General features: G+C 42.7%; 2 protein-coding genes across 4 annotated transcripts in view; one reads left to right on the top strand and one right to left on the bottom strand.

Moving 5' to 3' along the window:
* The first annotated feature begins 39 nt into the window (after nucleotides 1–39).
* LOC118790008 (core histone macro-H2A.2) lies at nucleotides 40–13,980 on the top strand. Its single transcript, XM_036546792.1, has 9 exons — nucleotides 40–187; nucleotides 4,664–4,871; nucleotides 5,728–5,834; nucleotides 9,055–9,249; nucleotides 9,589–9,696; nucleotides 10,587–10,686; nucleotides 11,646–11,735; nucleotides 12,768–12,942; nucleotides 13,410–13,980. Exons 2-9 carry the CDS (start codon nucleotides 4,700–4,702, stop codon nucleotides 13,573–13,575), a joined length of 1,113 nt encoding a protein of 370 aa, XP_036402685.1. The 5' UTR covers nucleotides 40–187; nucleotides 4,664–4,699; the 3' UTR covers nucleotides 13,576–13,980.
* Nucleotides 13,981–17,279: 3,299 nt separating this feature from the next.
* Nucleotides 17,280–27,992, bottom strand: part of gbf1 (golgi brefeldin A resistant guanine nucleotide exchange factor 1) — a 95,713-nt gene continuing 85,000 nt past the window's right edge. For all 3 annotated transcript variants that reach the window (XM_036546134.1, XM_036546135.1, XM_036546136.1), the window contains 11 exons: nucleotides 27,401–27,623; nucleotides 26,821–26,978; nucleotides 26,134–26,380; nucleotides 24,558–24,760; nucleotides 22,352–22,502; nucleotides 20,745–20,875; nucleotides 19,956–20,057; nucleotides 19,448–19,561; nucleotides 18,896–19,073; nucleotides 18,158–18,310; nucleotides 17,280–17,620 (listed from right to left, as the gene is read on the bottom strand). In XM_036546134.1, coding sequence (XP_036402027.1) covers nucleotides 17,361–17,620; nucleotides 18,158–18,310; nucleotides 18,896–19,073; nucleotides 19,448–19,561; nucleotides 19,956–20,057; nucleotides 20,745–20,875; nucleotides 22,352–22,502; nucleotides 24,558–24,760; nucleotides 26,134–26,380; nucleotides 26,821–26,978; nucleotides 27,401–27,623 — 1,920 coding nt within the window. In that variant the 3' untranslated portion in view covers nucleotides 17,280–17,360. The remainder of the gene's footprint in view (nucleotides 17,621–18,157; nucleotides 18,311–18,895; nucleotides 19,074–19,447; nucleotides 19,562–19,955; nucleotides 20,058–20,744; nucleotides 20,876–22,351; nucleotides 22,503–24,557; nucleotides 24,761–26,133; nucleotides 26,381–26,820; nucleotides 26,979–27,400; nucleotides 27,624–27,992) is intronic.

The following is a 27,992-nucleotide window of genomic DNA, read 5'->3' as shown; positions in this document are numbered from 1 at the left end:
TTTCCCCTTAGCAGCATCAGTAGTACAGAGCCTGCCTCCGATGATCGTGCGGTGGCGGTGGCTGTAGTTTTTAAGAGCAGGATACACAGAAGGACAGAAAATAAGGAAAATACATAAAACTCCGTGGGGATTTACGAAGGGACAATCGGGCCTGCATTTGATTCGTTAAAGGAGACAAAAAAAACAGGTACAAATCAGAAAATTACAGTGATGCGTTCCGTTAGATCGCTGGCGAGCTATAGTTGGCAGGAAACGACGACGTCTCCGAAATATACTTTCCATGTCGGATACGATTTAGGTAGCTGCACATTCAATGGATTGAAAACAAAATGGGGGTTGAGCGCTCTTATGGGAGGAGCGGAGTTAAAAAGAAAGGTTACGGCCTTATGTCTCAGACCTTCGCTTTGAAAAGAGACAGGCGTTTGTGTGCACATCACAGTTGAGTAGGGCCCTCGATTTGATGGCTATGCATAATTGCAGTCTGAATAACTTTCAGTTTATTTGGATAATTCGGGTCGCAGTCACTGTAACTGGATGGCTAGCTAGGTAGCTAGCTAGCTTGTCCGTGTCTTGATAGGGAGACCATACGTGATCCCATGCATTTTCAAAGATATATTCAAATCTCTTTTGCATGCGTTCTTTCTCTGCATTAAATGTGGGAATCACTGTAGTTAGCCGTAGCCTACACGAACTGGCAATGTTTACACAGGTGGCGAGTTGCATATTGCCTACTGACACTGAATCTCCAAATGCCAGCGTCTTTGCAAACTGGACAGATAGCTACCTTCCTAGCTGCTGTGCAACTCGTTTGCACAGACAATTCCTTGCATTGATGCACCGCTTTTGTTGTTATCACACAATATATAAGGCTACATGAATTAATATTTGCTAGTTACGTTTAGCTAATCCACATATTTAGATGTAGTGTATAGGCTACGTTAATATATAGCAAGACGGGCCCTTTCAGAACATCTTTTAAGCGCAAAGAACACCTTTCTTCACCCCTTGCGCAAGCGAGCGGTTTATATTTGTGGTTTCTCAAATCCGCTAGCACACAAAACTCATGATAAAATTAACTTTACTAACACGAAATGAGAATAACGAACACATCTTAATATACTAGACTAAATTATCCTATATATTTATATTTATTTTTAGCCATCTTACATAATACAATAGGCCTATATAGCCGGTCAGGGAACTAACGTTAATTCCATCTTTTCCTGTGATGCAAAACTACGATGCATTTTTAAATTGATTTAATGGTAATGATATTGGTAGCTCGAGAAAGGAATGGAATTTCTTGTCTTCGCTCAGTTTGTTATTCTAGTCACGGTGTAGCTCCAGATTCTGGGGTTTTTCCAACCACAACAAATAGCTAACTAGTTAACTTTCTTCAGGTACCTACACGGCTTGCAAAAAGTGTGTGATCTGGATATATAGTGAAAGGAGCCAGTGGTGCTGTCTTTCTTCGAGCAAAGTTTTGAAAGTGTTACGAATTTTGTCTCGTCGTGCACCACGGCGTAGACCGGCGGTAGTGCAACCTGCACTCCGATTTTCAACATGGGTGACCCAAAAGTGCCCCTGGATGTGATTATCCTGAAAAAGTAAGAGTTTAGGGATGTACTGACTAATTTGATACGTTAGCCAATGTATATAACAAAAATGCTACATGACCTGTCATTAAAAAGAAAAGACAAGACGTTTGCACAAGCTACCATGCCGACGAGAGAAAGGAGTGGTTTTCTCCCGTTTTCACTTCACGGTCCCCGTTATTACCGACGAATCCTTGTGATAATTATGAAGACACATTTTTTTTTTCAGAAATCCAATGGGCCTGCAGAATTTCCAGTTTTCGATCTAATATAATGGCTCTAGAAAGAAACCGTATTTATGCGAATTCGCAATTTTTGCGGAGGGTAACTTAACTAACCTGTATCATTAACTCTCAATTATGAAATCAATGGCTACTGTTATTAATGCAGATTGATGAAGAGTAGGAGGCAATATACAGTAATTGCCGGTCGGAGAGGAAAAGAAGGGAAAGACAGGGCATGCCTGCATACATTATTTCATAACGTGTAGGCCAGTGGTCTGTACCACAGCTGAAGTTGTAATTATCAAACGCAACAACTTTATTCTGTTGGAAATTGTTGCCAATGAAGCAGAACCGTAGGCTTATTCAGAAAAAAAAAAAAACAGTTTTCCGACCTCACAAGTAGATATATCTTAAAGGGGGTGGTGGGAAATGTTAATTTTATTTTTCCTGTCAGTTTGCACAGTATCATGGTTGGGGTTGCAACGAAACACACGTAACAAGTTAGTTTTATCAGGTAAAAAAAAAAGTATTCCTCTAGGTTGGTTTTGCTAATCCTTACCGCATGCCAATCGAGGAGAATAAGCAAAACGTGTTTTTTAATAACAAAAAAATGATATTCAATACCAAAATGACTCCCCTGTATCTGTACATGCATGCACAAACTTCAGTTCACCTGACTCGTTTCATATCTTACACATCCTGTCTAACCTTGAAAGTAATGGATTACATAATCAAGTTCACGTGCACCATGCTTTATTTGGGATTATTAATGACCTACCGACAGAATCTTCCTGGCATTGAACACTATTTATCTGCGCAACAAGAAACAACACAATTGAAGAATTAGAGCTGAGCATGGAGTCTTTACGGCGACCAGGGCGCTGCTCCGATTGATGAGAACAAAAATAGTGCCCGTTAAGATAAATACACAGAAGGCAGTTTAACGCAAGACCGCAAAGCCGTATTAAAGACACCTCTCTATGAAGCAAAGATGTATGACATTGCAGATAATCATTTTGTGATATTAAAGAACTAAATAGTGCTCACCAAACACAAAACAATTTTTGCAGGATTTTTTTAATGGCGTGGGAATTTACTGACGTTTCAGCATTCCATGGTATTAATTTCAAAACGATTTGTCAGTAACATACATGCTGTGAAGTTTATTTGGTGTGATGTCTGATTGGAAATCAGAATGACCACACACAGTGGGAGCCGACAAAGTTAAAATCTGCTGTGAGCAATTAGGCAACAGAATCCCTCAAGCTAACGCCATGGCAATCACAATCATTAATGGTGTATGTAGATCAATCCCATGCAAAATAAAATAATGCAATGCCAATGTGGTGAGCACTATGTAGTTGTTTAACCTTGCCAACATTTCCATCTGCAATGCATTGAAAGAATACATCGTAAATTTTATCATTGTATGCTTAATCGTAAATTTTTAATTTTAGTTAATAAAAATAGGGTTTGTGTGTGTGTGTGGGTGTGTTTGTGTGTTTGCCAAGTCACAAAATTGAAGCATAAGTGTAATAATAATAATAAAAATATAACTGATTTATAAACTCATCACTTACAAAAACAAGTTTCTTGGCAAATTCTTAGTGAGACCCACCAGTCATCTAGTGCTTCCTTCCTCTATAAAAAAGCACCCACACAGAAAATGTACTTAGTTTCTGTCACACTCACACTTGTGGAGTGCCTTTGGCTTTAGGTCTTTAAGCTTTCCTTAATGACATTCTCCTCTGAAAAAAACTGCTCAAACACAGGAGGCAACAGCCTCCATCACAGGAAAGAATGAAAGAAAGATTTTGGTTAATCTTTGTCAGATTCTTTTGTGTTTCTGCATGTAGGTACTTAAATTCTACTGCACGTAATGTGATCGTGTTCTGACTTTGATAACAATTCACAATTTAAGGAGATAAAATGCAGTTTTGACTGTAAGTTTTTAATAGTAACTTGAGGTATCTCCCAAGCACACATGCTCCCACACTTTTATTATGGCCAAAGTATGTGCCAGTGCAACTTGATCATGTTGATCATGATAACATCATGATACATAACATTAATTTACAAATCAAGCACATATCTTAATGTTTTTTTCTCCACAGAACCCAGAACAACTATTTTAAGTGACAGCAAATTCACACTTGGCAGCTGCATTACAGCAACTAAGACAACAAAAGTGTTAGTTTAAGTAGTTTAACTGCTCACATGGAACTAGTTTTCCTGATGTCCTCAGTAATTTGCCTGGTTTTTATAGCTGTTTTCAAGTGAACACTACATGGATGCACAAATTTTAATACGCTAAGCAAAAACCTGATGAAGTTTTCTAAAATGCTCTAACATTTGGTGAAATTGCCAGGCAAATAGTCTGCAGTGATGTCAGGAGACTTTCCTGGCTGGTAAATTCACCTGGGAGTGCACTTTACCAAGGTGACTACGGAGTCAAGGTGACAGGAAAACTATTCCCACGTGAACATGGTTTGAGGCACCATATTACGCCGTGTGTAGGTCTTTGATATTTGTGCTCATAATAACCCTCCCCTTCACAACCACCAAGCTCTCTGAGGGCAATGTGAGAAGAGAATGGCAGTCACAAGTGGCTTGTGAGTCATTATTGACGGAGGTGAAGGACCAGGAGATGACAGAGACAGAATGTATTGAAGTTTGCCGTAAAACTGAAAGGAGAGAGAGTTATATAAGCTGGAAAGACGAAAAATACGTGGGTGGCTTATCATTATTATTATTATTATTTTTATTATTATTATTGTTTTGTTGTTAAAAATTAAACCAAAGAATTGTTCCCTGAGGAAATTTTTTTTGGATAATTGTTGACAGAGCATCAGCTTTTTCTGCAAAGTTGAGGAAAGAAGGATGTCGGCCAGAGGGGGGAAGAAGAAGAGTACCAAGCTCTCGCGCTCAGCCCGGGCGGGAGTCATTTTTCCTGTGGGGAGAATGATGAGGTACCTCCGGACAGGGACCCACAAGTACCGCATCGGCATGGGTGCTCCCGTCTACATGGCGGCTGTCATAGAGTATCTGGCAGGTCAGTACCAGTGCTGAAAAATTATACACGGTCTCTAGCAAAGGTGCCCAGGGTTTCTGTGCTGAAGCAGGAACCCAGATGACCTTTCGGCCCATGACAAGAGTGGTCGCGGGTACAGAAATTACATTTTTTGTCACGTCCTTGGGCAAGACATTGTGTTTCAATGGCCTGGTGGAGGGAAAAAAATATTGAATTTTGCAGAAAGAGCTTTCTTTCCTGTACAGAAGTGGTTGGGTGGGTTTCCTTACTTTATTTAGAAATGTCTGTTTTCTTGAATTTATTTATCTGAATTGCTCCTTTAAAAAAAGAAAGAAATGGCTGTGTAATCATGTTCCAAAACAATGTAATTGGACATTGATCAGTTTTGCTGGGGAAACTGTGAAAACTGGTAGTCACAAGTTAGCGCATTGAATTAGAAACTAAGCAGACCAGCACTACCTCCAATAACATGACACAACTCATTATATTCACAGTATGTTTTGAATGAGACTCAGTGGTAAATAGATGGATGTGTCCATTCAAGAGGCTAAACTGTCTGTGAACTTCTTGTCTTGTCTTTATGCTTCAGTTGTGCATTTTAATTTATATTAGCCCACCAACAGCTGAAGTGATAGTGGTTCAGTCAAGCAAGTTCAGTTTTTAGACTAATTTACCTTTAATCCATACACTGGGGTAAATTCATTCGAACCCACTGGTGAGTGTGCGGACATCAGACAGAATTATTGTAATCTCAGTGTGTAACATCTGTAATAAACACATGTTGTAGCAAGGCGGGGAAATGGTAGCTTGAACAAATGCTGCATTCTTAGCTCCATGTTTAAAAATGGATCCTCGGGGCTTTTGGTCTTTGTTACAGCTGAGATTCTTGAGCTGGCAGGGAATGCAGCGCGGGACAATAAAAAAGGCAGAATAACTCCACGTCACATCAAGCTCGCAGTAGCCAATGATGAGGAGCTGAACCAGGTACAGTCCCCATCCTATCCAGAGCCTCTCTACAAAGGTGGCGTTTTTAATATCCATGACTGCATGCGGTTAAACCATCATTTTCATCCACCGTCTGCAGGAATAAGCATAATTAGGGTGCTATAGCTGACTGGTTTTTTGTACGCTAGGCATTTTTTCCATTGTACAGCAGTAAGCAGATTTGCTGGCTTGCAGATCTTGCTAACTTTGCTGACAGTATGAGCTGTCATAATGTCATAATCACTGTCAACACCTCAGATTTGCATAGTGTGGATTAATGATCACAGTGGGCATCTGTCAGTGCTTGGTGAAAGACTTGTCCCATTTACACTTTATTACAGATTTAGACTCATTAACCAAGACACACTTCCATGCAAGTATCGTAGACAAGAATAAAACCAGAAATGGCATGACCCCCTCAAATGCCACTATCTCTTCACCTAGAAGGAGGGTTTGTTTGTAAGTGTTTTCAGTGATTAAACTTTTGTGGCACTAGATGTGTTTTGGATATTTTATAGTCTTAAACACTGAAATACTTATGCTACATAAATCTATATTAATAGCATTGTTGCTGCCAATAAGTGCATTGGACATGAGTAAGTAGATGGATAGTTTAAAACGCCACTGGCAAATTGAAAGCAAAAAGTATACCTTAGATCAACAGAGTAGTTCAGGTAAAGAAAGGAGATGATACTCTACTGAGGTACTTTGCACTTTGGGTGCGTAAAAATCACATGGAATTAACAGGAAAATGCGAGACACTGATTTTGGTAGCCTGATCCAGTGTGTGATAACAATAACAAACAATAACAACTTTTACTGGTCCTTTCAGCTAAACTAAAACAGCTCCTGTTTAAATCTGAGAGATTATTGTATATGTGAATAACTAAGAGACAGACATACTTTTTATCATATTTGGCTTTGTGCTGAAAATATTATGGGCAAAAACAGTTAAAATGAGGGTGACTTAATAAATGAGACGTCATTGGATACATTGAAATACTTTAAAAAAACAATGTTTCTAAAATTGAACAGGCATCTTTCTGGGAAAAATTAAACTCCCTTTGAGATCTATGACATGATTTAGAAGGCATCTAGGGTAATTATGTGAGAAAGATTCATTAACTTGGTGTGTGATTGGCACATCCAGTAGAACACCTTTCCTGCTGGTTTCAAATACTTCGATTTTTTTTTTACCCATAAGAATTCAAATTGTTCTCAAGTTATACTTAGATGTACATTTACAGAACTGCTGGAGAGATGTATTCTGGTAGGCACACTCAGTTTTTCCTTGTGTTTGCTGAAGACCTTGTGATCGTGTTTTAAGGATGGTTCTACAGTCACTTTGATTGCAGTTGAGGTTGTGACTTGTGACTTCACTTTTTAAGACAACTGTTTTAAAAATGTATGTAATGAGAGCAGTACTCCACACAGATGTATTTTAAAACGAGACAGTACAACAGCTGTTTGGTTAACACTGTATTTATGAAACAGAGCAGGCATGCACAGAAAGCATCAATAAAATGCTGAAATATTATCTTTGAAATCTGAAGATTAAGATTCATGTGATTGCTTAACTACAGTGAAAAAACATCTGTTTTCACACTCACATAACATTGTGTTAGATAGGTGATCAACCTGTAAAAAACAGCTTAAGGCTTCATCAGTATTTTGTCATTTTATTCATGCTCTCATCTGGCCTTTCTTTCCAGTGTATTTTCTTTTGTAATGTAATTTGATTTTAATAAGCATGTTAATGGATGACATGAATTTGAACATTACAGTGAACTCTGCTTGTGAGCAAGCTGTTTGGGCGAATAGAAGCATGTTCCACAAAGTAAAGTGTGGAATATAATGCGTGTCAAAAACAAGTGCTCAACAATTCTCCTGAAGTCACAAATTCCATGAAAAATCCTGTCACACACAGGTAATTCTGATTCTTTGCTGGACTAATAAAACTGTTTCAGAAGATGTCACGTAAAACACTGATAGTGAAAATGTCTGAGAAAAGTCTGACATGCAGTGTGTCAAATTTATCCATCTAGTAAGATGTGTATGTGCAAGATTTTGAAGGACTGCTCTTATTTAATTTCGTCTGACAGTGCTGTTGCTAATGTAATACACATCTTGGCCCAGTGGCCTTTATCTGAATTCACATCATCTTGAGCAGCCATTACTGCCCTGTGAAGGGGAGTCAGTGAGGGCCCTTTGTCTGAGCGTATTGAGTTTTCTGTTGCCGTCATATGGTGTGCCTGCCCAGCGGTTTTCTGCAGGAGAAAACCAACACTCTGCGGTTAACCCCAAATGCGAAACGGTTAAGGACATCATATTGCGCATTCACGGTGTCCGTGTAGCTGGTGTTAGATTACCCATTGTTCCTTGCACGTTCTACCTGCCTGCGCCATCTGGATCAAACCGCCAGTTATATTGTCTTTTTTTCCCCACTATGTTTGAGCATCTGACCCCCAAAATGATCTAAAACACTCCGCCAGATCTATCAAATTTGGGGAAAACAGTCATGGCTATTTTTTTGTCTGGAGGAATACATTTTAGCTAAGGTGTAAATGTTACTAAAATGAAACTGCTCTGCTGTCCATGCTCCTAGTATACACAGTGGAGGTGTCTACCTAGATATTATTTAGATACATGACCTCTTTAAAGATGAAGTTCCCTCACGACCACTCATTTATTGAGGATGTTCTGTTTGTTAAGCATTTTTAAACATATTTTTGTAGTCTTGTGTTTGTAGGTTTGTCGTACGTACCCCTCCCCACACCCAGAATTGGACCCTTCCAAAACTAGGTGTTACATGCCAAGGGGTTTATCCTTTTTACTGAGTTTTAAAAGGTACCAAATGTAAACATTTTAAGCAGGGAGCATTTAGACTCCTTTTCATACATAAATATGTGACTATACCCCAATGGAGTAATAAAAGCAACATTCAGTATAAATTTGCAGGTTTATACTGCAGAAGCTTCTTTGAAAAGATTCATATCAAGAGAACCACATGGCTATGAGATGAATACAATATCAGAACTTTCCCTCTCTTGCACTTCTCCAAAGCATCCTTTATTTTCTTGCTCTGTTTTTCATGTCAGAGTAATTTCATAAATATGATTGGACAGATTAGAAGACCCATTCATTTGGTGTGAGGGCGCCAGGTGTACGAGAAGCCCGTCAGCAAGGTCACGTTTGGGTTTTCACTTTTGTGCCGTTGCAGCTTCTGCGGGGGGTAACCATATCCAACGGAGGGGTCCTGCCCCGGATTCACCCCGAGCTTCTGTCCAAGAAGAGGGGCAGCCGGGTCAAGGTGGACACCCAGGTGACCGTGCCAGAGAAGAGATCAGGCCGAGTCAAGAGCGCCAAGAAGCCCTCCAGCAAAAGAGGCAAGGGGAAACCTGGCCGGAAACCAAAGGTCAGTCCGGCATTATATGCGCTGCTATATATTCACTGCCCTGCTCAGTTCAGTTACATGACATCACTGGTTTGTCAGTCATCCTTATCCAGGGTGACTTGCACATCATCCATTCACACAGCTGAATATTTCTTGGGATTTCCTGCAGGGGGGGAGGGCAAGTATCCCACTCAAGGGTACAACAGCAGAGCCCAAAATCTGCCTACCCCTTATAACCACACTGCACACTGCACTGCCACTTAGGTACTGTGGCTGTGTCTGTGGTAGCATGATAGTTACCACTTAATTCATTGGGTTTTTTGTTATTATTTTGTTTGTCTTTTTGTTCTCCATGAGCAGAAAAACATGGAAAACGACAAAGAAGTGGCATCCAATTCCACGTCGGAAGATGGGCCAGGAGACGGCTTCACTGTCCTCTCGGCGAAGAGCTTGTTCCTGGGACAGAAGGTTGGGATGTTAGAGTAATCAGACTGAATTGTTATCACAGTTTCCATGTTTCCTTTGTGAAAGCTTCTGCACCCAGTTGGTACAAGTAGGCAACCATCCTAAATGGTCACTTTAATAGACCTTATTGGTCCTGACTTACTACTGAACTACACATTTAGAGAAAGCAATTCATCAAATGTGTGGCTTGGTCTTACACAGGGACCTTTGAGATACTAACTAATCTTGGTGCGTTTGGTCACTGTATTGTCAAGTGTTTATTTTCACTGACTTCATAATTCTATTTTATGATTTTCAGCATTTTCGGTACAAATATTCAGTGGCGTAAATTAAGAAACTGTATGAGTTTAATTGCGTCCATTTGTTTATTTGGAAAACAGCAGTACACTAGATCCACAAATTCATTAAACCCCTGTAAGGTGTGAACAAATGTCTGGGCAGATGAACACCATTGATTTGGACAGAGAAACAGTGCTTGAACAAATGAAAACAAGAATTATTATATATATTAGTCTAAAATGCCGTACTGACCAATTTTACATTACACGTTGAACTCTGATCAGTTAGGTGAATGGCTTTTTGTATATCAAAAAACAGATTAACAAAACAGTCTAGATGTTTGAAAGAAACATCTCAGCTCTGATATTTCTCTGTTTTCAGGGGTGTATTTTTGGTGTGTCTCCTCCTGAATACGTGGTTCCCAAGTGTCTTGAAAATGATGTGTTGTTCAGTAATTGAAGTCATTATATTTTCACCAGATGGTGTAAAGGGAGCGCTTACTGTAGATTCCCTGATGATCGCACATATGCCAAAAAATGGCGTAATGAGCACTTTGCATCTTGCTAACCGGCTTCCTCTATCTTTTATTTAAGTAGCAATTTTTCTGTGTTCAGCTTTCTTTGACAGAAAGTGAAATCAGCAAAATTGGGTCCATCCAAGTGGAGGGGATCATCAACCCCACAAATGCAGATATCGACCTGAAAGACGGTGTAGGTGAGTGTTGCCGCCCTGCTGAAGGGTGTGATGAACTGACCTAGAGGAGTGTTTTCAGGTTGAGACCACAGCAGAACCAGGCTGAGTAGATGCACTTGGGAGCTTTAGAAACTCTGGTCTCCTGTCACGAGCATCTAAGGGTTCGTAGTGCTCATCTGTGGGGAAAGTCAGGTAAAGAGTTCGGTTGGACGTGCAAAGTGTTTACAGATTCAGTTCCAAGAATTTGAATTGGTTGTGAAAAATTGGGGACATGAAATGGGAATGGACTTTTTAAAGGAAGCATCTATATACACACACACAAACACATACATACACACACATTATATACACATATTTTAAGTATGTGTGTGTATTTTTTTCAGGGCATCAATTGAAGTGCGGAGCAATATGTCTGTAGACACACGTTTTCATAGTATGTACAGACAGTGAATGTACAGACAATGTCTTGCATGTACAGACAATGATCTGCACCTCCATGCACGTTCCAAACCACCATTCCTTTGTACCAGCCTTTTTTGTAAGAATGTAACCATAAAATGTAGACAGCATGCTTGACCGGAAAATTGTTGTATATTTTATTACCTGAAACTGAATTTGATGAAAAGGAGCTGGAATTAAATTTGGAATTTCAAACTCAGGGGTGGCATTGGAATGGACTAGGCTGAATTCAGAGGATTGAATTGGAATATGAAAATACCACTGACCTCAGCCATGCTGGTAAAGGCCAGGTGCAGCCTTGGAATATCCACCCAAACAGCTTTCCTGCATTTAATTTTATCATTGTTATCATTTTATCCCTGAAAGTAAAACTGAACTGAAAGTATTTCAATCTAATATTGTCACATGAAAGTATTGTGATAACAGCGGGGTGGATGAGTGCTTATTTCACATAGAACTGGCCCATTATACCATGACTGAATGTGCATTAACTATGTTATTGGCGGTGGCTGTCATTTCAGGCAATGCCCTAGAAAAAGCAGGGGGAAGAGAGTTTCTGGAGTCAGTAAAAGAGCTTCGGAAATCCCAGGGTCCTCTAGAGGTGGCTTCAGGTAAGACACATGGTGGTTATACATATTACAAATGCACAGGAGCCTGTGCACACCGTTAGATACTCAAAGTATTTTTTTTGATTGCCAACAACAGAAACACTCAAATCTGATTGGCTGGAATGCACATTGTGACACAAGAGAACACCAGTCATAGCACAGATACTGTATATGTGGCCCAGATATTCATCTTTGTGTGCATCACAGCGCCCTTTGCTAATATAACAATCTAGACAGCGCTGGAATCACCTAGACAAGAGCAGTACAGAAGACAGCAGGAATACAAGAGCTGAATAATAATAATTATATATATATATATTAGGGCTGTCAACGTTAACGCTAGTTTGCGATTAATCGCGAAAATTTAACGCATTAATGTTTTAACGCAAAGTTTGACCGCAACTTGCTTCCGTAATTCCAGCACGGATATTTACCTGGCTGAATTACTGAAAGGCGTGGCAAACGCAGATGTGCTGAACGGCAGATTTCGTTTTAACCCTTTCGTGTGTACGGTCACACCGGTGTGATTAACCTTTTAGCACATATGCTAAAACTGGTGCGATTAGAACACTAGATTGGAGAAGTTCTAGCTAATTTTAGCTTTGAGGAAACAGCAACTTAACTCTAAAAATATAGCAAATGCTAACTGAAATCTATAAGAAACTTAACGCAAATGAAAACATAACAAACCATATAAGGTAACACACGCGCTACATACCATAAATAAGTTTACATGCGAAAAGGTTAAAAGGAAATTTGCCATGCCTTTCAGTAATTCAGTCAGGTAAATATCCATGCTGGAATTACGGAAGGAAGTTGCGGTCAAACTTAATAATATGATTAATTTGCATTAAAACATTAACGCGTTAAAGTTTCGTGATTAATCGTGAATGAGTGTTAACGCGTTAACGTTGACAGCCCTAATATATATATATTTTAGGTGTAAATAAATAAGCTCTAATCTGACTCGTCATGGGCTGCTTGTGCAGATTGAGCGAATTGATTCCAACAACATCCTATGTTCGTTTCCTGCAGTCGCGGTCAGCCAAGCCAGTGGCCTGGCTGCCCAGTTTGTGATCCACTGCAACATCCCGCAGTGGGGCTCAGAGAAGTGCGAGGACCAGCTGGAGAAGACGGTCAAGAACTGCCTGTCCGCTGCCGAGGAGAAGAAACTCAAGTCCGTGGCCTTTCCCTCCCTCCCTGCCGGCCGGTGAGACTGGGGCTTCGTCCCCACGGCACCTCATTTCAAGCTGTTGGGGTTGCATTCTGTTGCAGACATCTGTAATCCCTCGATTTGCTCTCGATCCCTCGAGTAGTCAGCTTCCAAATTCTGTTTCGCTCCCACAAGTGCTCACTTGCAGACCTGTTTTAAGACTGAACAGCAGACTGAAATGATTTCCTACCCATGATTTCTGTACTGAAGGAAAGGAAAACCCTCGTGGAACTCACACACTTGTATTCCTATGAGGAATTATTCAACCACCAGTTTATTTTCACACAGTTCAGATCCTTGCATATCCGTCCTGTCCAAAACACTGAGTGAAAGGTAACAGTGTGCCCACTATGCACTGCTTTCATCGGTGTTTCATGTCAGTCACTGCGTCTTGTGGTATGCCCTTCAGTGTTTGTGACACCTACCTACCTGTCTGAACTAATTTTTTTTTTCCTTTTCTTCAGGAATGGTTTTCCAAAGCAGACAGCAGCCCAATTGATTCTCAAGGCCATCTCCAATCATTTTGTGTCTTCAACAACCTCCTCCCTTAAAAACATCTATTTTGTACTGTTTGACAGTGAGAGCATTGGCATTTATCTGCAGGAAATGGCTAAAATGGACGCCAAATGAAGATTTTTTTTTTTTTTTTTTTTTTACACAAGTGTAATACTGTTTCAGGTGGATTTTTTGCAACCGGTATAGCGCGGTATTGGAGGATCCAGCAAGTAGAGGTTTTTAAAATGACAACGGTAGTTTTTGTGAGGGGGACAATGTGAGTGAAGTACTGTATGCATTTACATTACACTGTTTTCTCATTTAAAAAAAAATTGCATTCATATAGAGTAGATTAATTTAATCCCATGGCGTGTCTTTTTGTTTTTTCCTTTTACCAATTTGTTTTTACATTCCATGTATAAAGAAATTTTAAATGACCCTTGTTATCCCTCTTGGATTCCCTCTGTAGTTTCTGATAATGTTAGTTTACTAAGAAAAAGTGTTTCTCATTCTGCTTTGAAATAAAAACCAGATGTTTTACACCACACGTTTTGATCTTTTTTTTTTTTTTTAAAAGTTGCTTTTTCCTGTAGGTTGATAGGATGAGCAGTTTTGTTGATTAATTGTAATTAATTAATCAATCAGAAATACCTGTCTTCGGGGCTCCCAAGTAGCTCATTGGCAAAGGTGCTCACTGTGAGCACAGGCTAACAAACGACCGGGAACCTATAGCGGCGGAAAAAAATTCGCTTCATTCCGGGGGGTCGGGGTGGGTGTGTCAGCAGGGGTTGCTCGTCTCGACGCTGTCAGGTACACTATGATGCATCAGGCGTCGGAAGGGGATGGTCAGACATCAGTGAAACTGCACTCGCCCTCCAGTTGGCGCTTCACTCACGGTAAGTGTGCTGGGCTACTTGCAGTCTGAGAAACGGTCGTGTTTGGTGTGCGAGCATTATCAGGGGAGTGTATTCGTGTATGTCCCTCCTGCATGAGAACGATCATCATGGGTGCCAGCTATGTGCAGCTGATGATTCAAAAAGAAGGGTGCATAAAAATATTTGTCTTCAACAAAATATTTGTCTTCAACAATGAGTAAAAAAGACTAAATGTAACTAAATGTAAATGTTTCTGTAAAGACTCAAGCTCCAGGAATGAGAAATGTAGGGGCAGCAACACATGGAACTGTTCCCTCATGTGACCCGCACATGTAACGGGAGAACTTTCCATTTATTCACTTGTTTCACTGGATGTTTTGTTATCTAGACTACAACCTGAACTGCACATGAGCTGGGACTCAACTAATATTAAAATAATCTCTGGCTTATCACAAAGCCCATTTCACTGAAAAACAGATTTTTAATACAGTAGCTGTGCATAACACTGCACTTTAAAAGACGGAGCAATCACACAGAATGAATGTGTTCTTCATGTTATATTTATTACACTGTAAAAAGTACATTGCCATTTATTTATATATACATTATTTTCATGTAATTCTCCGTTACTCCAGAATTAATTCCTGACATTTCTAACAATGCAGTACAACAAATGAACATATGGTTTACAAAATGATTTACCCCCCCCCCCCCATGATAGAAGGGTGCCACTTTATAGTGTCATCTCAGTACACAAATGTGTCTCCAATTTGTGTTACGTAATATAAGGCAGAGGCTAAAAAGTTTCCAGTCCTGGATGTTTGTTCAAACCTGTGCTTTGACTAAACTGTATGCAAACAGGTGTACAATTAAAATGGAAGCGAGACCCAAGTTAGACAGATATGGGGAAAGGAAAAATAATGGAGTGACATTTCAAATCAAAGTCTAAATTAATGGTCAAGGGCCTGATGGTTGCGTTTATAAAATTACTTTCTAGCACAGCGTTTCCAGTGGTTGACCTAACGGTAAAACAACCAAAACAAAACAAAAAACACTTTTATCTATTGTTATCACCTGAACATGACCTTCATTTGCGGAGTTTCTCTAGGAAGCCGACAGCTTGAGCTACAGACGTTGCACGATCACGTCTGGGGGGGGAAATGGACTCTCTTTAGCATGCATTAGGTCAAACCCAGCTTGGCCTGACACAGAAACAACACAAACTGAGGGAGGCCAAGAACCTTCAAGCCCGTTCGCATATGACACATACATTTTTGACAATTCACGGTTAGCCACGCCCCTTACACATACACAGTCTGAGGAAGTCTGACCTGCCTACCTGCAGTGTGAGTTCTGCTTGAGTGGAACTTAATGTATGTAAACAAGGACTGGCCACTTTTCCCAGCCCAACACGAACAGCTTGTGACATTTATAAGTTCAACATGGAAACCTTTATACTTAACACCATCCCCAGACCTCACTATTGCAGCCTATAGTGGTGAAGTCGTGTGCACCTTCAGCATTTCATCATTTAGCCACTCAGCTGTGGTGAGATTATTATGGAAAACGGCTTTGTCGCACACAGACAGAGATGGGAGTGGAAGAACAGACCCAGTGATAAAGTCCTCCATCTCCATGAATGGACTTCACCTTCCGTCAGCGCATAGCAATACATTTATCGATGGTTTCCTTTCGATTTCACCAACAAGCCAATTCATTGGATTAATGCCGTATACAAGCCTTCAGTGGCCACATCTGTGCACCCAATCATACTTACAGGACAAATACACCCCCCACATACATCATAAAATAAATCCAGTACTATACTCTTAAATAATCTCATTAAGACCTCTTGATAAAATCTAGCCTGATTAATAAAATCAGAAACATCAAGCTCTGTACACACACAAAACTGTCATTCAATACCCGGGACAGATTGGCGTGACATTCATATTTGGAATGTTCTGTAGACAATGCTAACTGTGATGGCGTCTCAACTTCATCTTTAAGGCAAGCAGATGTCTGCCCATCTTAGGTCTGAAAGAATGGGGTTTGAGTGTTCTGCATCATCCAATATATACTACATCATCTGTCATAAACACCTTTTATTCTCAGGACAGACCTAAGGAACTCAAAACAGCTTTCTCCCTAAAGAGGTGGAGATTTGTTCTACTGTAGTTTCTCGGCTTGCTTTGGACTTTCAGAATTCATTCCACTTCAAAAATCCTAAGAAAACAAATTCTCTATTCAAAATATATAAATTACCAATGCATTATTTTACTGTACATTTAAACTTTAACCATCTAAGCGGTGTAGTAAAGGACAGTTTGATATGCAGGTCCGTTATCTGACTGTTACACCCACAGTGCCCTGATGCTTAGTAAACTCATTTCTGTACATCCTATATGGTTAACAGCATGCAGTACCTTGACCAATAAGTTATTTAATAGGAATTCCCCTCCCAAAATCTCAGGACAAACAGAAAGCTCAAGCATATTAATAAAATGGTATACAATGGTTACATCCTTGAAAGGAAGGGAGGTCTTTTTTTGTTATTGTCAAAATGATCAGTGTCAGAATAAATCAGGCATGTTTAAACTAGCATAAGGCTGTCCTTACTTTCTACTATGATGATATTTAATAAATATTTTTGCATGACAAATGCTAGAACATTCAAGGACAGCGGCCGGTTTGAGTTACAGTGTCGTCTCTCTCTGGGACAGTTGTGTGATTCAAACGGTAAGTCGTTTTAGCGCGGACTGCAGCACCAGAGCCTACTGGAGCACGAAGCAGTATGACAGAGTGTCAAAGCTTTTGTGATTTTTTTTTCCTTTTCTTTCTGTAGACAAACTTGAAGCAGCCATGCACATCTTGTCTACAGTGGCTCTGACAGGAAGTTCTGAGGCTTCACTTCCTGTAGGGCGTGAGAGACTGACGTGGGTGGGTGAGTGGGTGGATGGGGGGGGGGGGGGGGGGCAGAGGCTGGACTGATTCTTTTTGGTGCTCTGGTCTCCTTCCCACGGGGAAGCGGGCGGCTCTGTCGCTCTATTTGACCTCGGAGGCGTCGGCGGGGTCGGTGGGCCGGGAGGCGGGCAGGAGGGGTACTGGGGAGGTGGCCTCGATGAGGGCAGGGTTGAGGATGATGGGCAGGGACATGGGCGGGACGCCCACCTGCAGCGGCGAGGCCAGCGGCTGCAGGATGAGGGGAGACTGGCTCATGGCATGAGGGGTGTCACCGGGGCTCATCTTCACAGGGGTGGGCACGGGTGGTGTGGAGGGGGGCACTGGAGATGACCTGTCCGTTCCTATGACGACAAAAAAAAAACACCAGAGAACACAGATCAGCACCAGGCCTGAGGAAACCTCTACACAGCACGTAACAGCACATGAAGCCAACGAACCAGAGTGATAACAGACGGTAAAGGCTGAGAGGGTAGTCTATGACGACTTTTGGAAAGAGTCCAACATGTTGTGTAATCCCAAGCCACTTACTGTGTCTTTTAAAGATCTTAAATCACTGGAAACAGCAATGCAGCAAGTGCACATTCTGTACTGTTAACAGAACCATAACCTGACTTTACAGAGCTCATAAATGCACACGCAATGTTTACTGCACTTGGGAACTAGTAAGAAGTTAAAAAGTGAGGCTAGACTGCAGCTGTCTAGAGGTGATCACGTTGCCCTCTATTCTTTGATACTTTGCCTCCATATTTTACAAAACCTCATCAAATTAAGAAACGCTGATGCCGTAGGGTTTGAGACATAAACCGCGATCTTGGTTAACCGCGTTCGACTCTTCAGCAGGGTGCTGGTGCGCAGTGTGGTGAAATCGGGCGGCTCACCGTTGGCACTGGGCGGAGGGGGCTCCTGGGGTGACTCGGGTCTGCTGGGGGCTTTTGGCTCGGCGGGGGCAGAGGGTGCGGGGGCTGGGGCGCAGGGGGCGCAGGGGGCGGGGGGCTGGCTGCTCTCTGCCGGAGCGCTCGCTGAAACAGGCTCTGCAGATGCACAGCCGGTTAAAACTGCTGATGAAATACCTCTTATAGGGCTAAACATTTCCACTGGAGTCACAGATGCAACCAGTGGACATGCAGCACACTGTAATTAAATAATGAAATACTAATAACTAATGAACCAGACCCAAGGTTTAAGAGATCAGAGCAAGCAGACAATCAAAATGCTTAGAGAACCCAATCTGAAATCAATCCCACAATTTACTTGTGAATACATACCAGAGTTCAAAAAGCTTTTAAAAGGAAGAATGTACTCTATGATGCATTCCAAGAAATCAAGAACCATTTGTAATGTACATTTAAAAAGTCATTTTGTGAAGATCCTGCCTTTTATTTAGCATGATTCTAGTTTGTTTACATTTCAAAGCAGACAATGTAAATCAGCCAAGGCTTTTTTAAGGTAATTGAAAGCATTCAAGGACTGGTGACCGAGTAAGAACCTGTTGATTTCACTAGCGGACTGAACCTCAGAGTAAACATTGCATCTTAACCTTCTGATGACGGAAGGAACAGCACAGACCCAGAATCCTCATGAAATAATTGTCTGGAGCGCCCTCTAGCGGAGGATACCTGGCATGACAGCCTGCTTGAAGAGCTCTTCACGCAGGTGGGGCAGGAAGCAGTCGATGCGCTCCCAAGTGATCTCCCACAGGTCGGAGTAGCCCGTGCGCGAGTCGGCACTGTGGAAGATACCTGCCGTGTCCATCACCAGCAGCATGTTCTTCAGGGACTCTGGGATAGCTTCCAGCTGGGGACACACCAACGCATGAGTTTACTTAAGAAACACTTACATCCAGGTCAGCAAGCACAGCCGTATTATACATTTATACAGCTAGATATCACTTGCTTAAGAGTAATACTTCAGTGGCCACAGGGCTATAGACATAAACTCCTCTGTTTGTCTGCGGACCTCGATAACCACCATGCCAGATAACATTATCTATGGCAGTATGCCTGCTGGAGGCACATTTCAGGCTTGCGAGTTCTAACAATGGCAGTATAAAATAAGCATTCCCCAGTATGCAGCTTTAGAAGTTTCCTTAATGTGTCCACATGTGCGGACATGTTTTTGTGCAGCAGTTGTGGCCGGCGTGGAAAGAGTGACGAAAGCGGGCCCCTTACCAGCAGGTCGCTGGAGCCAGCGTGCATGTACTTATCCATGAAGTCCAGGATGGTGAGCCAGAGGGCTGCGAACGTGGGCAGGGACAAGAGCGGGGACAGGTGCTGCAGAAACACCTGCGAGGGAAGCCGTCACAGAGCGGGGTCAGAGGCCTTTTACAGCACACAGCTTATCAGTGTAATACAGTACAATGTGGGGACACGAGATTCTGCCGCAGCAGAAACGTTTCAGCTGAGGTTTCGCGCTTCATCCTCATCTTGAGCTGCGCCCGTTCTTGACCGATCCCGGTCTGAAAGGGACTGAAGGGTAACAACTTCTGCGCGATCAGAGCGCAACCGTGCGAAGCCAGCACGGGTGGCTACGCTCCCCGGCCTCAATTTCAACGGTTCGGGCACCTCCGAGAGTGAGGAGACCGATGGAGAGCGACCCGTCTCCTGGAACGGCACCCTTTGAGCGTCAGGTTTCCCCTTCCCTACTGTGAGGCCTTCAGCACTCCTCTCGCTGACTGACCTTCGACAGCAGGGTGCAGGCCCTCATCCTGGTCTCCTCCATGCCGCCCACGTCCGCAGGGCTGATGTTGTCCAGAAGCTTGGTGAGCAGAGGGAACAGCACCTGGGGCCAGGGGAACAGCCAGTGAGTATTCTGAAGGTTACGTGATTCACAGCAAGCCGCTTCAAACTATATACTTCAACACTTCCTGGCCGCTAGTGTACTAGTGTAGCCGTGTCATCAAAGGGAGAACAGCGGAGTATCAGCTGTAGTACAGGACAGCGTCATTGTAGGTCCCATTAAGACCAAACCTAACCAGAATGAGCATAAAGCACTCCCACAGTCAGCTAAAGGCAAAGTGCTATTTGAAAGTATACTCTCTCCCAGAGAAACATTATCTGCTGGCTGAGTCAGATCTGGAGTAAATTGCTAAACATGGCGTCTTCCTACTGATGAAATGAAAATTTGAAACATCTGTAATGGAAAAATACATCACATTATACGTAACTATTTTTATGGTAAAATATTACCCAGACAATTACTTTAACAACACCTGCTCTTCCACTGCTAAACTACATTTTTTTTACACCATTTCATAACATTTTGGTAGAATTTGTTGTCCCAAGCAGGGAAAGGCTGCCCATGAGGTGAGCTGAACACAGAGGTAAAGACTGAAACTGGAGTCAGTCCTCAGTCTGGTGTGGAGGCACACAATGGATAGTGTGACAGTCTACATTAAAAAGGCTTCACATTTTAAAGGTTCAACGTTTAAAATCTGTGGAATGCGCCCAGCGGCGACGTTTCCCCCACCTTGTTGAAACAAGACTCCCACTCCACAGCGTCCAGTGTCTGAAGGTCATGGACCAACAGCGCCCTCTGGAGGTAGGTGAGCGCCTGCATGCGCACCTGCCGCCGGGCATCGCAGCAGAGCCAGGCAATCCCTGCGTGAATCGGAGACAGACCTGGGGTCAGTTACTGCAGACGAGGGTACCCTGAACCCCACAGCACTGAATAACAACAGGCGGGAAAATGTGGCTTTAAAACCCCCATTGGCATGAGAGGGCTTTGGTCAGAAGAACCCAACACTGGCCAGTGATGTCTTCGGGGTGGAAAAGTGTGCATATTAGCTGTCGTCTGTCAGCTATTAAACATAACAATAATAAGTTAAAACAAAACAGAACAAAAGAAAAAAATCCACACCGCAAATTTAAACGAACTGACATTTCACAATGCTGTGGATCTATATATTTAAAATATGACAGCATATAATCACACACACACATACATATACATTATACAACACATATATTAGAAAGTGCATCTGTGTAGATGTTCTGATTGTGAATATTTTCCCGTGTCATCTCTAACTCCATGGGAACATTTTCCCAAGGTTGGGCCCCGTTCGGTGAGATAGGACAGCTACAAGAAGCACACTCGTAAATCACGTCCGTAAAGTTATGCGCATAGATACGGCATGGAATGTGTGTGTCAAGATGAGGTCAGAGCTGCCACAGAAACGGCCACACATTTAAGACATGTATACGACAGGATGTCCACTTCTGACATTAAACAGAAAGACACAAGACATCTTATGTAAAGTCATGCAATTTGTTTCGGAGGATATAAATTACGGTAAGGATGTCAATTGGCATCCTCAACTAAAGAGCATTGTGACGCTGTCATAAAATGTGAGTGACAATGGCTACTGCAATTGTGTTACAGTGTTTTGGCAAGTAAAAGGACAATGTCATTTTTCTCATTCAGATCTTCCGTTTATGTGAAATCCAAAGAGAGCTGGTTAGACATCACACACACAGACAACTCAAAATCCAAAGAAATACCCCCAGCCATGGGAGCTTGGCCTCTTCAATGGAATGTTATCTTGTGCTAAACCAAAACTAAAAATGAGAATTAAAAATCTGAGCTCTAGTAATACTCATCACCTGGGCAAGCATCACCTCACCATCGAATGAGTATTCAGTATCATCAGTAATGCAAATCACTGATCCACTGAGTATTAAAGCCACAACAGTAGCACCTGTGCAGCAGTAGGGCAGATGACAGGAACAGGGTCACCTATTTAGTAACCTCATTTCTTATCAGGAAATTTGGTGAGCTTCACCCACTGACATTGCTCTACATATTTCTATAAGTATTATTTAATAACGTTTTTATTTGAATAATTAACATGTTATTGGTCCACTGATTTTCAAAGATGTTACTGAAGAATATGAACAGCATCAACTGACTACAACATTAATGCTACGACATTTATGAACACTTAATGATAAAATTGCATTGCAAAGGAGAATGAAGTCTCCGTGACGTCTAGGCGGCCTGTGGGGAAGAAAGGAGACGGAGCTTGATGCGTTCGGTGTACACCTTCGTGTCGGTTTGATGACACCGGCGACACTGACCTTGTAGCAGCGGACACCAGCAGCTCGACCACAGCGTCTGGGAGTCGGCCTCGATCTTCTTGCCTGCGGCCTCCAGGTGGCGCTGCTCCTCAGCCCAGGAGCTATAGATGCTGGCGGCGCGTGTGTGCAGGGTGTGCATCAGGTCTAGCAGCTGAGCCAGGAGGAACCGGCAATGTTAGTTTAATTCATACCATTACATTTCAGAAAGGCTGGGAGATTAAGGCGGCGGCCATGCTGATAGGGTTGCGCACTGCTGAAATGAGCCAACATGCATGTACCTATTTTCATACAATGGGGAAATTAGAGGGACGGGTCTAGGATGAACTCTGGGATGTGGACAGATATGTTTACACAATTAGGAGAGGTGCAGAATTAACAGGTTTTTTTTGCCTTAGCTATTTATTCAATTTTTGCTTAGCAGTTTAAAAAGTTCTTACTGGTGAAAAAAATCAGCAAATCTTGAAGCTTTACACTACATTTACATTTATTCACTTGGCAGACGCTTTTATCCAAAGCGACTTACATAGGTTACCGTTCTTTACAATGTTTACAACCATTTATACAGCTGGATACTGAGGCAATTGTGGGTTAAGTACCTTGCCCAAGGGTACAGCAGCAGTGCCCCAGCGGGAATCGAACTGGCAACCTTTCGGTTACGAGTCTTGCTCTTTAACCACTATGCTACACTGCCGCCCCGCACTAGACACTATACACTATTGACTAGACACTATTGACTAGTAGGTTTTCTTTTTCAGTCAGAAATGTCTTATTTTTCGTCTAAGCAGTTTCATCACTGGCTTTCATTGCCAGCGTAATCATTATTCTCCAGGACGGACAGATACACCGCCATATTTAGCAATGCAGAGAGCAAACATGTATTCCTGCTTTTTAACTATGCCCTGTTAATGCTAACACAATAAAGTCATAAGTAATAATGTATGCAGCCATGCCCAGGACCAGGACATGAAACATGCTGGAATGATGGAAACAAGGGGGGCTATTCCATAATTCCCCCTTAAGCCCTCCATCCCATAACAGGGGCATTTACTTCACAATGTGGCATGACCTCACCAAGCGATCAGCCTGGATCCTGAGGAAATGAGGGGCTAAGTAGTGCTAAAAAAGCACCGCTTTGGAACGAACCCTAATCTTCAACCTGACATCACAACCATCTCAATCCTCTCAGATGCTCTAATTGCAAACTGTTATTAAACTGTTAATAATAACACATACTGAATTTCCATTCTGTACGAAATCACACTATACACAATTTGCTGTGATATTGTATGTTTATCAGTATGTTCATGGTGTTAGCATTTCTTATTAATATCCTGTTTTGTTTTTTTTTTTTCCTGTGCTTTTATGTTGCGGATCATACATCAATAAGGAGCAAGACTGTCCCCTGTTCACAAGGTCTGATGCAGTTGTTTTTAGTGGTTGGTGAAATTTTAGCAGTGGTTTCTGGGATGTCGTTCCTCTGAGGGCTTATTTATGGGCCGATTCTGAGCCACCTAGTTTCTATGACTGCGGATCAGACCTGCGCTTAACGCTGAAGCCATTACTTCTCCCGCTCCTGCAAAGAGGGTGTGAGGGTGGACTTTGGAAGTGGCCCCCTGAATGATGGAGCTGGGGTTTCTTTTTCTCATTTAATGCCTCAATTACAACAGGACCGAAGTCATATTTATTTTGATCATTTCCCGACCACTCTTCAATCATCATAATCCTGTTGTGTGAAAATGCACCTGAATTTTAAACTAAATATGACAGAAGACATTCTGGGGTTTTCATTCTCTCAATAACGAAACTATGTAGGGATTCATCTTAGTGTACCGCCATTTTTAATTGGCCACTCTCTGTTAGCCAACGTGATCTGTTGGCACATCCTGGATAGTGACTGTTCTCACAGCTTTCACAGGCTGAGCAACAGCCACCACCAATTATGGCCACCCACTTATAATCCTGTCTATTCAACACATCAGACATATCTCAAGGTAAAAGCATGTGTATGACATCAGGATTATCAATGTTTTTTTAAAATATTTCCTGTCTCTTACTTGAAATCTAGATAAAAACGACAGCGAATGGCTTGTAACTTGCCTGATCCCGCCCCCCACCTGCGTCCTACACCTAGCCCTCGGCGACCACAGCACGGACAGAGAGATGCAAAGATGGAGAAAGGAAGAAGGGAAAGGGCTTCTGTACTTACGTCCTGACTAACCTGTAATGACACCGTGTGGTAGCTGGCGGGGACCCCCTCGTCCTCCTCCTCGTCGCTGTGGGAGCGGGAGGGGCGCTGGCTGGACGCCTTGGCCCGCCGCGCCACCCCCTCCTTCTCCCTCGGCTTCTTCCTCAGCCGGTTCGCCTTGGAGTCATACTTGTGGCTCTTCTTCTTCTCGTGGCTCCTGTAGCCTGCGGGGGGGTTTCCATCGAATTACATTCAGTCACGATGACCGGCTAAGCTTCGGAGTGTTGAGTGTTAGCTTGTATAATACTACACCATTCAGCCAAAAAAATCTCCCAATTTTACTGTATCTTTACCTTTCATATGAGTGCAAACACTTCACTTCAGGTAAATATACTTCAACACCACATATCTGTAGTCATGAAAGATGCAGTATTTCTACAGGGCTATTATTCTGTCAATGTTTTTGCTCTGTAATTTTTTTTAAATTATATAAAAGTACACAGAAATCCATTTTGTTATTTTTGAACAGGCTGGAAATCCCACTAGAAACACCAAAAAAAGAACATAAACAATAATTCTACCACAGCTACATGCCATGATATTCTATTTTCATTTACTGTCTAACTTGTCACACAAGTCTTGCCTAAAAGAACAAAGGCCGTTTGAGTGTATGCTAACAACACTGTGTTTAAGGGATATTTGGCAGCGCAGTTAGCATTCGTTCCCAGATAGAATAAAGAGCAACTTAAATGAAATCTTTGATCTGCCCACCTAATGGCAAGTTAGAAAACCAGTGTTGACGGGAGGCTTCTGAGAGCCTAGAGGAAATGAAAAAGTCTAAATCGATGCCAGGTCTGTGATTTGCACAAGGCAGGTGGATGAAAGTCTTCATTTAATCCCCGGTTTAGAAGAGAAACATCCTCTGACGACTGGTGGGATGGGAGGGACGTGAGACAGAAGCACTGGATTCAGCTGGGGCAGCCCCTTCTCTCCCCCGGGCAAAATACTACATCTTAACCACTCCAGTGAAGATGTACATGGGTTAGAGCAAAAGTCTGCAGCTCCTGTTTCCACCTCAATGCTATCTAATGCTTTCATCCCAAATACTTACAATGAACGAATAGTAAGCCTACCATCATGTGGGAAATAGTCTGAAATCTAACAAATGTATACATGATTACACACACACACACACACACACACACACACACACACACACTTGAATTACATATATATGTATAGCTGAATAAATTGGACATTTTCTGTTAAGGAAAAGAAACACCGGGGGCATTTGGCTGGCCACTAAAAACGCTATGTAGCTCTCCTTTAAAGTGCTTTAATGCACAGTACTATATCTCTGACCACACATATACCTTTGCTTTATCTTTCATTAAAGAAGTCAAAGTCCTGGGCTCCTCTCACAGCTCCAGTATCCTTTAATCACACCTAATGAGTACTTTCTCAAGGTGTCAAACCATTTAACTGAACTAGTATCCAGGATTCTGGCTCCATGGCAAAAGATCTCTCTGGGAAATACATGCTCTGCGGTGACGCAAGTGGGCGAGTTAAACACGAGAAGCTGCACCCAGACCCTCACCTCCGTTCAGGCTGGCCTCCACAAAGACGCGGATGGTCCTGACGCACAGCTCGAAGTTCTCAGGCGTGACGTGGGCGGCGTCGCGCACGATGAAGGACAGGGACTCCACACACTTGATGAGGGACTTGGTGTCGTGTTGGCCCATGTCCTGGCCCAGGGTCAGGCTGTACTGGTTGATGAGAGGGGGGGTCGGCGGTTTGGTGCCTGGGGGCGCCGGCTTGCTGGCATCCAGGTCGTCTTTCCCAACCTGACCCAACACACACACATACCAAGGCCTTCTACACCCGAATACAAACGCACGCAATTTCAACATTTTTCTCACCTTAAGAGGAAAAATATATCCAAATGTGTTTCGCTTTAATAAATGTTGTGTTAAAAAGTGTGTAGACTTTGAATACATACAGTTGTAGTATTAGAATAATTGCTTTCACAAGTTTACAGGATAAGTTTAGCCAAGGACAAGTGTCTAACAAGGTCATAAATGACAGCGCACTGTCCTGGTGGAGAAAAGTAGACTTCTAGTATACTGTACCAAAATAAAAGTATTCAGATTTTACATCCATGGCACAGACTTTTAAATCCCTACCACAGCTAAAAATTCACAGCCCCGCTGGTATTCACACTCATGCAGTGTAAGGGAGTGGGAGTAGGAGTGGCTTCTGGTTAGCAACCGGACGTGATACTCACCACCAGCCACCCGCTGTTGGCCACGTCCACGTCTGTGACGGAGCGCGGCATCCTGGACTTGCCATGCTCGGTGTAGACCTCCGAGTCCGAGGTGTAGCCACGGTCCAGGCTGACCTCGCTGGGGTGGTAGGACGACAGCTCGCTGTCCGACTGGGCACCTGGAACGACCCGGCAGGGTGGAAATCGGATTGCGGTGTACAGCAAACTCAAAGGCGGTACAGCACAAATGCTAACGTAGACTACGCCACAAAACAGATTCACAAGATGAGTGCGACACAAGTCTTTTCTGGCTAACATGTTCCAACTGCTACCAAACCTCAATAAAAATAAAGCTACTAAGTTTCGAGCCTACTCACACTTTATTCCAATGAATTTATCTGTAATTCAAGGCTAGTATTTACACTTGAGAAGTTACAATAGATACTGAGCTTTCAGATTTAAATCAACCACATCTGTCATGCCGGTTTAGTGTAGACTGGAGTATGAGAAAGGGGGGAAAAAAAAAGGAAACACCGGGGTTTACTTATCAGATGTGCAGGCTGGAATGTCTTTTGGGGTGTCTGCGAGACGGGGGACTGACCGGTGTCATTGTCCTGGCCAGCGGTGACCTGCAGGGAGGCCGGGGGCTTCACCCCTGCCCCGATGCACTCCAGCAGGGAGAAGAGGGTGAACCAGTCGTCGCTGCAGTGGATGTTGGCGGCGTTGGTCTTGAGCAGCTCGTGCAGGCCGTACGCCACCTCCCGGCTGACCCGGCACAGCACGTGGGGCTTCATCATCAGCAGGAGCCGAAGGGAGTGCAGGACCTGGGGAGGGGGGGGGTTGTGTGAGTCAGCACCTGGGCGCCAGGCATGTACCTGCAGGGTCCCGGACCCCTCCTCAAACTTTCCACCTCACAGGAGCGGTAGTATAAAATCAGAGGCAGTGAGGCTGAGGACTGTGCTGAGGCCAGTGCATCCGGCAGTGTAAAAGAACCAGTGCAATATGCACAAGTCAAGGCCTCGTCATCTGCTGATTTTTTTGGCTGATTACCCACACAGCTTCTCAGGAAAGTTATTACCTGTGGAGATAAACTGCTCTAAAAAGACACATATACCTCTTGGAAAATTGACATTTAACATGTATGGATGGGTAGTCACGGGGGCCAAAAGATGTTATAGTTTCAATGAGGTTAA

Source organism: Megalops cyprinoides, chromosome 15 (assembly GCF_013368585.1).
Source record: "Megalops cyprinoides isolate fMegCyp1 chromosome 15, fMegCyp1.pri, whole genome shotgun sequence".
NCBI classification, from domain to species: Eukaryota; Metazoa; Chordata; class Actinopteri; order Elopiformes; family Megalopidae; genus Megalops; species Megalops cyprinoides.
Note: the sequence above shows the minus strand (reverse complement) of the source record. Positions and strands in the feature narration are given on the sequence as shown.

Bases quoted from the DNA above. Each gene is read 5' to 3' on its own strand.
- LOC118790008 (XM_036546792.1), top strand. From the start codon at position 4,700: ATGTCGGCCAGAGGGGGGAAGAAGAAGAGTACCAAGCTCTCGCGCTCA. The intron at 9,250-9,588 runs GTCAGTCCGGCA...CTCCATGAGCAG, and splicing joins AACCTGGCCGGAAACCAAAG to AAAAACATGGAAAACGACAA. The intron at 12,943-13,409 runs GTGAGACTGGGG...CCTTTTCTTCAG, and splicing joins CCCTCCCTCCCTGCCGGCCG to GAATGGTTTTCCAAAGCAGA.